This window comes from Ambystoma mexicanum, chromosome 3q (genome assembly GCF_040938575.1).
Source record: "Ambystoma mexicanum isolate Mex_15411 chromosome 3q, UKY_AmexF1_1, whole genome shotgun sequence".
Lineage (NCBI taxonomy): Eukaryota > Metazoa > Chordata > Amphibia > Caudata > Ambystomatidae > Ambystoma > Ambystoma mexicanum.
In genome coordinates this window covers 1,048,646,381-1,048,661,987 of record NC_090926.1, presented here as the reverse complement: position 1 = coordinate 1,048,661,987, position 15,607 = coordinate 1,048,646,381, and the positions used below count along the sequence as shown (strand labels likewise).

Genomic DNA, 15,607 nt, shown 5'->3' with positions numbered 1-15,607 from the left:
ACTTACATGCTCTATGAGGACAGAAGTAATCGTCAAAAAGTTGAGATGCATTGATCCTGATTTATTTAAAAACTTGAAACTAAAGATGGATGAAATCTTGGCATGCAGTGATGTTTCGTGCTTTTGATCATTTTGTTTTCTATTGAGGTGTATAAGTGATGCACTGCATATGTGAACTACTTGTGATGGGCTAAAGGGTTCTAAAATACATTTCATACAATAAATGGATGTTTCTGCTTACCCAGTGCCGCACTGACAAGCTGCAACTGAGACTTTTGTACAGTCTGTGCCATATTAGTAAGTGCCATATGCTGTGCCAGGATACTGCTGTAAATCGTCTGAAGTGCATCCTGCCCAGGAAAGCTCACAGCAAACACACAAAAGCGTCTCTGGAAAAAGCCCGCAATTTAAAATGAGAAGTAGCTTACATTAGACAGGATGGGAGTAACATTGCATGAAGTGAATAATTTCTCAACTGTCACACTAAACTGCATCAAGATACTAGCCATTTAAACCATTCACTATTGCAAACCCTGCTGCTGAGTTTTGTTGAACTATGCACTCTGGATTGGTAATTGGCCTACAAAAACATTTACAATGACAGAAACTTAGCAAGCATAATGCATCCCATATATTCTCTAGTTTACTCTGGGAGGTATATCACATTATGGTGGAATCCCTGTAAGAGGACTCCTATTCCTGGCCTAACATACATATTAAGCATACAGCACAGAACTGGAGCGCTTGGAAGGGACATACTGTTTATCTCCTGCTGGTGCAGCCCACACCTCAGTCCCATTCTTCCATTCATGATACCCTGGCTGAACATTATCTCGTCCTATTGAACTTCTATGACAGAGCGTTTGTGCTGTAACTCACAGCCAGGATGATATTGAAAAATACTTGGTATGTGAATGTTCTGAATGTGTCAGTTAGGGGCCTGAGCTGGGGCATTAGGATGGCCGGTGGGTGCCTCTACATTTAACTGTACGTAAGATAAACGGATACCTAACTCTACTTAAGAGCAAAGAATATGTATCTAATGTACATAAATCTACTGGCTCACAGTTGGTCTGTGTCTGGAGTATTTTATATTACTACATAATAGCATGAGACAAGCACAGTTGACCTTGCAGTTGAAGGTGCAGGAGTGTTGGAAGTAGCACCCGTGGACCACCCACGTGATTGTTTAATCCCCTGCAAAGCAGCCACATGGAGATCAGTTCATACATTCAGCAGGCCTTACTGTCTATACTGTGTCTATATTTGTGTAAAACAAGCCACCATGTACAATACTGGAAGCACGGGAGGACCCACTCCCTCCGAGGACTTCCTTCCGATATCGGAGGTGAATACCGTTTGTAGCGGATATGGGACTTTAACCCTCGAGTAGGGGGATGGACTATGCAATTCCCACGCCTCCTCGTATCTCAATGACTCCCCAGGGGCTTGTCTACGCTCACGTCCACAAATATCAAACGTAAGATCCCAGACTTTTTCCTCCGAGGAAGGAGTGCGAGCGAGGGCGATATCATATCCCTCATATATTCTGCAGTGCTCCCCCCCCCAACTTAGCCAAAATGGCGGCACGGCTTTATTTGAACTACCACCAAATCAGGAAGTGCCTGTGACCTGTGCGGCTACATCTGCGCTACGAATTGGGGGGAGGGGCGAGATGGGGGTAAAACAAGACAGAATAATGGTTTCCCCCTTCCCGAGATTCCTTAATCGCAACCCCAGATTTGTTCACTTCTCTGCATATGGAAGAGGACCATTATAGAGGTGATTCCTCAATGAGGTCCCTTCCAATGAAAATTCTCACAACCACTGATCACCCCCCCCCCCCCCAAACCCCAGCTCTTCGGAACCTCCGATTTGCTCATCCCTTGCTGCCTTGAACTTTGTGTTAAACTCTCCTGTCAAGGTCTTCGATCAACTTCGAGAGGATGTGAAAGCATAAGCTCTGTGCTTAACGTATATTGTGGTGACTGCCCCTTTAAGGGTACACACGTGGCGGAGCATGCAACTCTGTGTTTGCTTTAAATAAAGAGGGCGTTCCATGGCAGTCAGAGCGACCATGGAGCCCAGACTGTAAGCACGTCTAAGAGTGTGCTCCATGACGGGGGCTCACGGGAGCCAGAAGGTAAACCTGACCACATGCAACAGTGGCGACAAGTCAGGGTAGTAAGCTGACACAGACCCGGGCGCAGGCAGTGAGAAATGTGGAGGCATTTTTCTCCCGTTTTTATGCGGCAGAGCTGGCAGTTTCCACACGGGGAGCTGCCATTTTGTGCACGGGGTGGGGTGGGTTGCAGCTCCTACTAGGAGTGCTCGTGCAACCCCACATGCAATTTGTTGAACCCCTATACAGGGGACAGCAATGTGCTGCGCATCCTGCATTCTGGAGTGTTTTTACACACTTTAAAGCATTGAGTGAGAGGTGAGGAGCTGTAGGAGGCCTACAGTCCATTGTTCTTGTCCCCTGGGCCCGGATCTACGTGACCCGACCGCGGCTGATTGTCCCACGGCCAGAAAGTTTGCATGAGAAATGTGCGAACCACCAAAAGTTCACACATTTCCCATCCGAGCACACATACACAACCCCTACATACCCATACCCCCACCCACACCCGCAACACACCCACGACACACGCCCCACCCACAACCTCAACAAACCCACACCCCTACATAAACATATCCTACTTACCTTTTTATTCACGCTGAGTCCCTGTGCGCCAGTTCCCTTTCACTTCCGTGATCGTGAACCGGCGCTGCAGGGTCCTTTTCTTTTTTTTACGGGGGCTGCAGGGGTTTCGCCCGCAATCCTCGCTCACTATACTCTACAGTATAGTTAGCGGGGTGTTGCGGGGGACACCTCTGCAGCTCACGAAAAAAAGCAAAAAACTAAAAAAAACGGGGGCTGCAGGGGTGTCCCCAGCAACACCCTGCTCACTATACTTTAGAGTGTGGTGAGTGGGGTGTTGCGAGGCACACCCACGCAGCCCACATTTTTTTGTTTTGTTAAAACTTAACTACAATGCTACCATCAAAGGTTCAAACTTTTGTTGTTCGAACCTTTGGTGGTAGCATTTTTAGGACTTTTTGTACATGCAACCGTTTGGATAAGGTCAAATCGCACAATACCCCTATGCCCACCCCGCTCAATTTCTGGACATCCTATCCTTGTACCAGGAGTACAATTACATTATTCCTGGTTGTTTGGACATTGGTGGAAAGGGCTGCTGTTGGTAGGCCCTTGGGTGATATATAGTGGCAAGTGGCTATATGCCCAATTTTTGGACAGTTTGGACAGGGTGCCAAGCAGGGCATTTGTTGACTGTGTGCTGGTGCAGATGAATCATCAGAAGTGACTGCAAGGGGTGTGTCTAGGCAACATCGTCACACTCAATATCTTGGCGCAGTTTGCCTGGAGGAAGCCACCAGTGATTTGCGGCCCCAGTGATCTGGATGGGTGCCTGTGCGCTCACTATCATGAATGACCACGGTGCCAGTGCAGGAGCCCCAGGACCAGCTGCATCAGCGGCGGCATGTGTGCCAAGACAGCTGGGGGCGCCCATACCATTGCCAGAGTTTGATATCTCAGGGGCCCCGTCAAGTCTTGGACCAAGATGGAGACTCTGGATTGATAGGCTCAACATGTAGTTCCGAGTCACTGGGGAGACTGAGGACAGCAAAGTGGGCCCACTTCTTTACTCAGCGGGACTGGCGGTTCATGAAGTCTTTTAGTCCTGACACCTGTTGACAAAACGTACATGGCAGCCAAAATTGCACTGCACAAGCACTTTATTCTGCTTGCCAACGCAGAATATGAGCGCTTTGCGATGTGCAGTGCCAGACAGAAAGACGATGAGTCCATGGACAGTTTCTATGGACAGCTGCACCAGATGTCCCTGTTATGCGCCTGGGAAAATCCTGATACAATGATTAGAAACCAACCCATACAGGGATGTTCTTCTGGCAAACTGCGCAGACAGGCGTTCCGAGAACCTGGACTCACGCTGCCTCACATAATGGAGCTCGGACGCTGCCAGGAGGTGTCGGAGGTGCGTGCTTCAAGAATTCACCATTATGACCGCATGTGCAGGGCTCCGTTGCCGGTGGTAGTACCAGAGGGCACTGTGGGGGCAGGATCTTTTAGGCCGCAGTGCCCGCCCAATGTCTCCCAGGTAAACCATGGGGAGGATGGTGCACCTCCCGAGGAGGTAGAGGAAGAAGAGGAGGAGACATTTCTTTTTGTCTCGAGCGTCAGTGCGTCGCGTGCCACTACCAGAAGAGAGCTATGGTGCCTCGTGAAAGTCAACGGATCAACAGTGCCGGAGCTGGTGGAAACAGGGGCGCGAGTTAATGTGGTGGCCGGGGTGCACTACAACGCCATGGTTGTGCCGCCCGAATTACAGAAGCTGAGGACGCGCATAATTACCTTTGGTGGCGAGCTGCCGATTCCATTGGCTGGGGGCGTTTGTGGACAATGTCAAGCATGGAGGGTCATCCATCAAGGCCCAGTTTTACATGACAAGAATCAGCAGCAATACCCTCCTGAGTTGTGTGGCAGAGGAAGCACTCTGCATTGTGAGCTTTGCATACACAGTGTATGTGGAAGACGTGCAGGGGCTGCTAGCTTTGAGGGAATAGGCCGCATGGCTGGTGACATAGTGAGGCGGCATATTGACGAATTGATGCAACCAATTGCTCTCAAACACTGCCAAGCCCCATTTCATCTGCGGGATCTCGTTGACAAAGAGCTGGACAGTTTGGTGGCACTAGATATAATTGAGAAAGTAGATGGCCCAACCCCATGGGTGTCTCCAATTGTTATTGAAAGGAAGCCCAAGCCACCTGACTTGGTGTAAATTTGGGTGGACATGAGGCTCCCAATAAGGGCATTAAGCACGAAAGACACATCACTCCTACGATTGATGACATCATTGCAGAACTGCAAGGGGCGCAATGCTTTTCAAAACCTGACCTTCGGGCGGGGTACCATCAAGTGATGTTGCATTGGATTCATGGTACATAACCACCTTTATTACACATCAAGGCCTCTATCGATACAAACGCCTGAGTTTCGGAGTGTCATACGTGGCAGAGGTATTCCAGAATATCATTTGTGTGGCCCTGGCTGACTTGGATGGAGTCCTCAACATCAGTGACAACATCCTGGTGTTAGCGAAGACATTGGCAGAGCACAAGCAGAGGCTAGTGAAGACCCTGGAGAACTGCAGGCACTCGGACTAACTCTGCATAAGGACAGTGTGAGTTCCTCCAGAAAACCATTGAATTCTTCGGATTTAAGGAGTGGGGAGTATCACCTGATGCCCGTAAGGTCAAAGACATGGTACAAAGCTCCCAGAGAATGTGTCCGAGAACCGATGTTTTTTGGGGGTGGTCACTTACTGTGGCCGGTTCATCTGGAACCTAGCATCCAGGTCGGCCCCCTGAGGCTCCTAATCAAGAAAGAGGCAATGTGACAGCTGAGGATGAGTGTTTCACTGTGTTTCAGGAGAATGCTCATGTTATGGCTAATTTCCCTTACCTATAGAGTCCCCCAGCAGCTTTTCTGGATTTGAAGGGTTTGTTTTTTTCTCCTGCTAAGAGTGAGACTCTTTTTCCCACTCTTAGGCATCTTTGCTATGTGTGTTCTAGGCTATTTTTGTGTTTAATGTCTATGGGGTTCCTCCCACCTCCATAGAAACTATCTTTATTCACATGTGTTACACAGCACCCTCCGTGCAGTGACACAGGGGTGTCGTAGCAACCCCCAAACATAGACTCCATACCCTGGGACTGACTACTATCACCCAGGGCATGTAAAGTCCCCATTGACTTTACTAGTCAATTTTTGTGAACTAAACGAGTACAACCCATCTTACTATGGAAGTACTGGGAAGGGTTAATAGTTTTTCCCTCATGTTCATTTTCGAGAGGGTACCTGTCATGTTCCGAGTCGGCAGACGTCTCTGGAACCGCTGGCGTTTGAACAACCATGGCAGTACTGTTTAATTCTCAGAACCACGTTGAGCGGTCTAGTTGTTCCGACATTGTCCGCCGGCAGGTTTACCTCCCCTCCCCTTCCGGCGGACAGTGCGATGCAACCCTTGGCTTGGCGTTCCGTCTTTCCTCTTTGGGAGGCATCGCTTAGTTTCTCTGCTTCAGTACACACGGTACACTGCTTTGTATCCTCCTCCCCTTTTTCCCGCTTCGGCGGCTTTCTTCTTTCTGTCCGCTCCCCTTCTTCACTTCCTTCTCCTTCCGCTCTTTCGTTCCTAGCTTACATTGTTTATTGCCTTGTTATTTTGTCCCCTGGCGCTCCGGCCATCCCCCTCTGCTTTCGCTCTATTTACCTACCTTTTTGTTATACCTCCTCCCAGTTTTTGCTCCAATTTCCGTTCATCCCTCGCTTTCCACTCCGCCCTTGGCTACCTTTTTAAACAGCGGTTTCCAGTGACCCGGTCTCCCCTGTTGCATCATCCGAGACCGATCTACATTCTACAAAGGGGTTTTTTATGCGTAAGGGCTTTTTCCCCTGTTCCGGCTGTTCCCGAAAGGGGCCCCTGGGTTGTTGTCTTCAACTCCCACAGTGGCTTCATTCCGTGACAGGCCACATCTGTAAATAAAAAAAAGGAGCATATGGGAAGGAAGACTACAGAAGTTACAGCAAGAGGACTCGGATTCAGGTGAGGAGGAGGGTGATTCTGCTCAAACCATGAACAGGGGCGGCAACGCTGACAGTACCGTACAGTCCTTCTCTCAAAAGTTTCTGGCTGGTGGCAGCGGTTACTACCGAAAATATTCAACCGCAAATATTTTCCTATGGGATTTTCCCATTGTTCGAGGCTACCACATTTTCTGACAGCCTCTAACATACCGCGGATGTATTTTAATATTACCTTTACTCCGGTAGGTTTTATTTGCCAGAACTTTAATATAACTTCTTTCTTGTGTCTTTCTCTAAACTCCTAACCCAGGTCGGGGATCCTTTGTTCGTCCTTTTGGCGGGCTTCTGCCGAGAAGCCCTCCTTTCGGCGCCACTGAGTCTGGTGTGGGTCCATTGTGTGGGAGGGGGGAGTAGGACCCCTGGACAGGGTTGCCTCAGCAATCCATGTCACACTCTATCCTGATAGGCTGGAGGGTCTCCCGCCAAGATGACCACGTCACTGTGTGCTTGACAGCTAGGCTGTATGAATGGGGATCTTTTTGCATAAAAGCAGGGTCCTGAGGACTGGAAGAGCAAGACGTCGCCACTGGAACTAAGAAGCCGAAGAGGAGAGAAGCCAAAGACATCTGCAACGACTGAACCCCTGGTGAAGCCCTGCTGCAGCGTCTCTCATCTACTTTTCTCCACACGACGAGAGAAGATCTTCATCTGCAAGAGCCTTCTTCCCTTGAGCTGGTGGGGCCAACCAGTTTGCCAATTGCCTTCCCGGACCTGCCTTGGTCGAATCGCCAGTACCCCGTACTTGGAGACCGGATAGCTAGGCACCAGTCCACCCGGACCGCGATTTAAAGGAGTGAACCTTTTATTCGTCGGGCAGCACCGCGGCTGGTTTCATCCCTGGGTAGTGCAGTAACTCGAACCTTCCTCCACAATGAGAGCCTCTCTTCCTCTGCTAGAACCTCCGAACTGCAGGAACTACCATGAATAACCGCCACTACAGGAGCTACTTCTTCATTCATAAGGTACATTGTTCCGCCAGGCCGCCCTTTCTACGTGGTAGTGCTAAAGGTGTTTTACATCCTTTACCTACCTGTTGGGCTGGCTGCCCCTCTCTCTTAACATTGTCTTTCAACTTCTGCATCCACCTTTTCAAATCCTTAACCAAAGACTTGACTGCAGCTACAAGAACATTTTGCTCCTGGGCCCTTGCCCTGTACCACTGACTGGCACAGGCCTACTGACTCTGGCTAAATATGTTAGAACTGCCTTCTCTAGATTGCTTCTGAACTAGAAATGTGTTGGTGCACCTACTTCTTATAACCACCCTTTCCTTCCCACTTTTAAACCTTGTGAAATGCCATTTTGCTCAGTTTTTATTTAAGTATTTTCTATACTGATGCACTGCCTTGCTTAAACTGGTTCACAAACTTATGGAAAGAGTTGCTAGGGTGTGTAAGAAGATATTTCTGTATAACTTGTGCTTTCCCTCCCTTGTGAGAAATTGCTAGAGTGCCATTTGTGTTTGGGGCACACTGTGCCGTTTTGCTCAGTTTTCACTCTTGCTCAAACTTGTCTACAATTTAACTAGGGAGTTGTGTATACTTTCTTTGACCGAATTTAACTTGCTTTAAGAACTGTGATAGATGTGTTTACCGAGAAGTGTATAAAATCAATATATATATTCTTTTACTACAAAGCTTTGGTCAGTGTTTCCTTGTTCCATAGTACTGAAGGCCTATTGTGTAAACCCTGAATACTGCTCATCTCCCTCTTGAGATAAGTCTGACTGCTCAGCCACAGCTACCAACTAAATCTTTGTGGTACAGACTGGTACCAAAGGAGATTTATTGCTCTCACCTGTAGTCCTAATCTTCTGCACTGCTCCCTAAGGGAACTGCACAGGATTCTGCCTAACATTCACCATCCTAAAGGCGGTCTTTCAGAAAGCGTTATGGAGGACGACACGATGGCCCAGAGAACCCAGGAGGCAAGATCAGCGCTGGAACAACTGTGGAGGGTCAAGGATGAACTGGCATTCGTGGAGTTGGGTACTCCTCCTCCTGCATAGTAATACCAAGATGCAAGGTCCCCCAAGTCATAGAGTTGGCACACCAGGGCCATCAAGGCATTGCCAAAACCAAGGCCTGTCTATGACAAAGGTATGGTTCCCGGACCTTGAGAGATGGGTGGAGTAGTTTGTATAAACCTGTGTGTGGTGCCAGATGGCGGGCCCAGCACAGAAGGAGCCCCTGATCGAGACCATGCCACGGGGAACAAGGCCCTGGGAGAATGTTCATGCTGACATCAGGTCCACAGGCCGTGACACTCACTTCCTGGTGGTCGTCGACAAATGGTTGTGGTATCCTTAGGTTGAGTTTATCGACTCCATCTCTTTTGACAAGATGGCTGTGGCTCTAGAGAAGATCATTGCCACCCATGGCCTGCTTCAGACCCTGTGTTCCGACAATGGACCATCATTCCAGGGGGATAGTTTCGCCGAGCTGATGGGGTTTATGGGATACAACATCGAAAGATCACACCTGTAGGGCCCAGTGCAAACAGCGAAGCGGAAAGTTCTATAAGAACATGAAACAAAGTATTTTGCATCGCCCACAACCAAGGACACTTCCTGCAGCGGGCCCTGTATCAATTCCTGAGGGAATACAGAGCCACCCCGCATACATCCACTGGAGTGGCACCGGTAGAGGCAATGTTTCGGCGATGTCCGAGCGGTCTGATACCTGAAGTACGGGAGCGTGGACCAGCTGTCATTGACAATTCTCAGGCAGAACATGAGAGGAGACTCAGAACAGAGGGAGAGAATATGAGTAGAGGACTCCGGGTCCCAGCAGCTAGCTCTGGGAGATTAAGTACTTGTGAAGAACTGGCACCCTCAAGGCAAGCAGCTGTCACTAGTTTATGAGCCTGGTCCAATGGAGGTGGTGGGGGTGCACAGCTCAATGGTGACTGCTTCAGACCGGATTGCCACTGTCACGGCATCGCTAGCTTCTTCAAGAAGGTTGGAGAGACCAGGCGTAAGAAGAGACTGTGGTGATGTACCGGACGAGGCCGGTGGCCTGGCCCATCCACTGAGTTCCCCTGGGTCGGGGGCATACAGGTGAGGAGTGCTTGATCCGGCAGGCAGGCAGGAGGTATCCCCAAAGGGTCGGGAGGGAGAAGCCTGCCCATCTTAATGACTATGTTTTGGGCCCTTCAGCTAGTCGGCCATCCCATGGACTGACAATTGACTTTTGGGACTAGGTGGAATGTGATTAAAGCAGTATTCAGTTTGGGTACAGTGTAATGTTTTGAAGTGTTTGTAGTTTACCTCTTTTGTTGTTTGATATGAAAAAGGAGGAGTGTGGTGACTGCCCCTTTAAGGGCACACACATGCGGTGGTGTGACGCAACACAGTTGCATGTGCTTTAAATAAACGGGGCATTCTACGGCCACTTCAGAGCGACTGTGGAGCCCGGACTGTAAGCATGTCTGAGTGTGTGCTCCATGACGGGGGGTCACGGGTTTGAGATGGTAAACCTGGTCACTTGCAACAGAGATGCAGCATAACCTATCATCCCTAGTTGAACAAAGATACGGTAAAAATGACTAAAGTTACTGAAATCCAGGACTCCCTACCCACCATTATGACTGACCGCGAAGATTTAAATAAATGCTGTAATCAATTAATTGCTTTTAAAAATGGTGCTCTGAATCCCCAGGACCAGGATTGTGGGCTGTGAACCCAGGGTCATTCTCCTATTGTCTCAAGCACGCAGCCAGCGGTTCGTCCCCTGTCACCTTTAGTGCTATCCGAGGAATGTTTGTTCATGACACACCGCCCTCTGTATCTTTCCAGGCAGAATGTGCAAGGTTGGGTTCAATAATATATGTTGACCTAGAACACAAACGTATTAATAGCCGGGCAGATCTGGTAGAAATAACTACCCCTATCAGGAGACACAAGATATCGCCCCCTCTGATCCCATTTGGAAATAACATTCCGGTCTGTCACTTGAATTAATCCCTAATACAACTTGCGAAATAGAAGGAATGAGAGGTCAAATAATAACAAAAAGCGAAAGAAAAGGTATCACCAAGATCCACCAAAGAAAACCAAAAATCAAACATTTTCCAAAAAAGAAACAGGGCTCCTTCCAAAAATGTATACACACCATTAGTTAAACCAATAATACAGGAATGGAGGAAAAGGACCCAGTCCAGGAAAACATTAACAAAAATAAGAAAATACCTGTGGCTCCCATATAAAAAAAAAGAAGGGAAGTCTACATGTATGCGACATGGCCACTCAGTAATTTGAGAGACACGAAGAGCTTGCTGGAAGAATAGTGATCTCTCCTCAGACCAGCTCTCGAGCAATTCAGTTCATAACATCAAGAGACATAGGGCGTCATTGCAGAAAAGAAAAGGCAGAATAATAGCCTTGATCGGCAGGACCACCTGAAAAAAGGAAAGAGGGCACGAGAGACAATCAAAGAGCCCAGCAATACAAGAACGAATCCATAGTAAGGAGTGGCCATTACAGTCTCAATAATGGAAAGCTAGTAGAGAGGCCCATAGACGTAAACCCCAGTGTAGTAGTTACAAGACAGAAAGCCCTGAAAGGCAACAAGCAACCAAAGGGACCAAGGACCGGTAGTATTAGCCAGATTCACACCTGTGGATGGACTTTTAAGTCTCAAGCAAGGCAGCAGAGAGGTTTACATGCAAACATTTCAGCGAAGTGGTCGCTTAACAGAAAGTCCTGAAAGCATCTGTTGGAGTGAAGCAATATGGCACGTTTTGGAATATATGTTTCCAAGAGAAGACAGCCTTTACCTCAATCGCCAAACTATTTTAATGATCTCTAAAGATATTTCCCATCGCAAAATTTTGAACTCGAGAAACATCGCTTTAGTTTACTTTTTCAATGAAGCTCAATTGAACTTGTTTGCATTAACCCTTCTATCAAGATTAGTCAGAAAGTGTCTATTATCGTCATTGGACGATTTGACAATGCGTGGTTTTGATTTTTATATGAACATCTTTCCTGTTGATTTATTTAGTAAATCCAGCCCCCTTATAATCTCCTGTACACCAGGAGGAAATGCCTGCCAAACTGTTTCCATGTCAGCCAATGAGCCTATTGACAATCGAATATAGACGACTGATCCTTGCCGGCCAGCAGTCTGGCGGGAGGTGGGCAGAACGAAAAATTTACGAGTCCTGGTTTTTAACATTTGCTCTTGGTCAATCTTTTGAAGAATCAGGATGGGATGTATAACATGCTGAATGAGTATGACGTCCTAGGTTTTAAAGAAACCTTTTTGTTGAGTGAAGTATTTTAGATGGCTACATTGTACATACCCAAAAGGCTGATAAGGGTTCCAAAGGAAGGCCAAAGGGTAGTATATTGACAGCTGTATGTTCAAACCGATGCTTCAGCTCTCATGTTTGGAGCAACACGTGTGCTGGGGTTTTAGCTGTGCATATGAATAGAGAATAGGAGGCAAATAAATACTTCTGATAAATATATATTGCAATTTTGAGATTCTACCATGCACGTCGTACTCACTCACATGAGGGAGATTTTTCTATCTTGGATTAAAAAAACATTCGTGCAAAGTGCTGGTAGTGGGGTATTTCAAAGTAGATTGTGACTATCCCCGGTAGGATGGTTTTGGTTCATCCAACACCCCAAGCCATCAAAGGAAAAGGTTTTCCCCTCATGGAGTAAAATGAATACAATTCTTTAAATAGTGGAATCTACATTGCTTGTCTAATAATTTATCAGCAAGACACTAGATGAATCCACGTGGTAGAGAAGCAATGTATCTTCTCATATAGATTTTATAGTTACTGCAGCGAGGATGTTCTAAGACCTTGTTGCACATAGGATAGAAGACGGTGCGCCCAGTGGCCATAAACGCCTCTGTGCATTGTTTATGCATGGCCCATTAGAAAGCAGAGTCTGTCTCTCTGGTAATCTATGTGTAGCCAGAGGTAAAAATAAATTTACCTGGTCCCTGGAAACTTTTGAGAGGTTCAACGTAGCAATCCATAACATCATGGGATCTATAGATGTAATGACTAAGCAAGAGCATCTAAACCCAGGGGCCTATCCTAGCTTTATTATAGGTAATCTGAAGATTCTGGAGAGTAATAAATAAATGGGGTTGGCAATAAGGCAGCCTTTTAACAGTGATATCCAGGAAGTGAAAAGGACCTTTAAGAAGACACAGAGGTGAGTAGGAAATATATTCCAGATGCAAAAAGCAAAACATTGGTATAAAAACATAGGAAAATCCCCCAGACAGGCAAAGACAAAAACAGACAAATAAACAACCACAAAGTAGAAAAATAGTCTACTAAAACGAACAACACATTTTATTTTTTTGTAGTTGTATTTTTGTTTTTTTAATTGTGAGTTGGTAAAGAAAAAAACCTTCTATACAAACATTCTAAAATACATTACAATCTCTATAATGTATCCAATTACATCAATCAAGAATCAATAGCACATATATAAATTCATTAAAACATAGCTTTAAAATCATTTGCCGAAACTGTGAAGAGCAAACAGACTTTGATAACGAATGTGACCTATTAACCAAGAGATATCAGCAAAGAGGGTACTCATTTAAGAACATCAAGACAGCAAAAGAAAAGGCACTTGATTTGCCAAGAAGTGAGACACTGCATCAGAGGAAGACACATTTGAGGGAAGACAACTACAAAATGAACTTTGTGACAAAATACTGTAGTAACCACTATCAAATGCGGCAAATATTGAAGAAACATTGGTATCTACTCAGGTTGGACACACACTTGCAAGAACATTTAGATGGGAAACCGAGATTGATCTTTAAAAATGCTAAAACTCTGAGGAACAGTTTAAGTCCATCACTACTAGCAGACAAACCATCTAAACAAGTCTGAACATGGTTACAACCCAGGAAAAAAGGTTTTAAAAAATGTGGAGTATGTACTATGTGCAGATACGCACACGTCAATTCTGAAACATTCACTGATGGGGAAAGGGATGAAAATTCGAATTTTAGACAACATAAACGGCAAATCAAAACTTCTTGTATACGCAATTATATGTGTCTGCAATCAGATCTATACCCCTTTTCGTACTCCCTATGCATATAGGGAGTACGAAAAGGGAACTAAGAACTAGAATAATGGAGCACCTTGGGACTATTGGGAGTCAAGATCCTAAGTTTCCTTTAGCATACCACTGTCAGGCCTTTCATCTGTTGGAAAATAAGAAAGATATTAGATTTATAGGTCTAAAAAAGATCAAAATAGGTAAGAGAGGAGGTGACGAAGTGAAAATGTTAGGACAAGCTGAGGCTAGGCTAATATGTAAATTACGAGCAAAGGAGATTGGTTTGAACAAAGACAACGAGTTGGCCTCATTTCTGTAAAGGAGAGGCTAACGAATAGGTGATCATTTATCTATGAGTAACATATAGGCTGGCGTTACTCTGTAAATATAAGACCGTCAGTTACCACAAGTGGTGAAGATTAGGTTTGTTGATGGGATTATTCACCTATTTTATTGATAGGGCAGACGAAACAATCAGCAGAGTTAATATAGGCACTAATGGAGCTTTGCGAACCTTGGCAAAAATGCCTATTTAATTGAGAAGGTAAATATCATTTAAGTTAATATAATTACTAATGGAGTGTTGCGAACAATGGCATAAATGCCAACTTAATTGCGAAAACAATCTACAACATTTACAACCAAAGATGCGTGGACTAGCAGGTGACATAAATATCAAATCAAATGAGAACACATTTAGGCTTGGAGGTAAAATGGTAAAATAGATTTTTGGGTGCACCAAATATAACTAAAGATGAACTGATTTTTAGGGAACTTCAATATCCAAAAATAAAGTGGACAAAAGTGAATGTCAGGTTGTGGGATGCAATATGGAAACAAAATGAAGAAGTTGGGCACACTTAACGCAAGCATTGCAACTCATAATGCTGTTTCCCATAGTATAGCAGCCACTCGTTCAGGCACTACCTAAGAAATGTTGTCGTGGCGTGATTGCCATGTAAACGATCGTAAACATTAGGAGATGGCGGCTGCTCGCAATGCTATTACGAGTGCCGACGCAAGGGGACTGACAAGAAAGAAAAGGGACATGGCTAAACAAGGTAGACGCGTGATTTTAGAAATACGAGTGACATGACAGCAATGCAATAGGAATGAGCGCAAGTATGTGTAATTTAACAATGCACACGCTCATTTTGTTGACAGGAGTGGATTATCTCAGGACTACTAAGGGACACTGCAACAAGAAAGAATCGAACCACCTGTATAACGCGTGGAAGTGTCTTCGCTGAGTGTTTGGTGTGATTCTGCTGCATTCTGCTGCATTGTGACCTGATTCTCACTGAAATGCTCCTTTCCGTGCTGGTTGCCGTGTTTATACACCACTGGAAGAACATTGCATGGTCTATTGTCGGAATAAAGAAAGAAACTGAAGAAGTCGCTGGGGCCGGTGTCTGCACCTTTAAGAACGTCAGGAGGCGTCATTTTATTAAGCTGCCCTCCACGCGAATCGTCTTCGCTAAGTGTTTGGTGTAAGGTGGGCAGCTGGCTACGGCCTGGCGCGTGATTACCGACTGGGTTGCTGGCCAAATTAATGCTAACCTGAGAGCTTAGGGAGGACGGTGTATGGAGTATAGCTACTTTGGATAGCTAAAAAAATCATTAGTCGGCCTCTCACTGATGCCACCGACTAAGAGCCCCGCATCTATGCCGCAAGGAAACAGTGAATCCAGAACGAGAACATGGCTACAAACGGCAATAAATGGACCGCTAATGATATGGCATTTATAATGCTCCTATACGCAAGTGTTTCAAGGCGCCATGAGGCAAGGGAGGGGAACAGAGGGAAGACAGAGCCAAAG

At 46.1% G+C, this 15,607-nt stretch overlaps 1 protein-coding gene across 1 annotated transcript in view; it reads right to left on the bottom strand.

Annotated features, from left to right (window-relative positions):
• The window catches only part of DNAH17 (dynein axonemal heavy chain 17), an 8,024,690-nt gene that overhangs the window by 2,821,120 nt on the left and 5,187,963 nt on the right, over window positions 1-15,607 (bottom strand). The window contains exon 49 of the mRNA XM_069655242.1: window positions 242-389. Within this exon, the coding sequence (XP_069511343.1) occupies window positions 242-389 (148 nt within the window). The remainder of the gene's footprint in view (window positions 1-241; window positions 390-15,607) is intronic.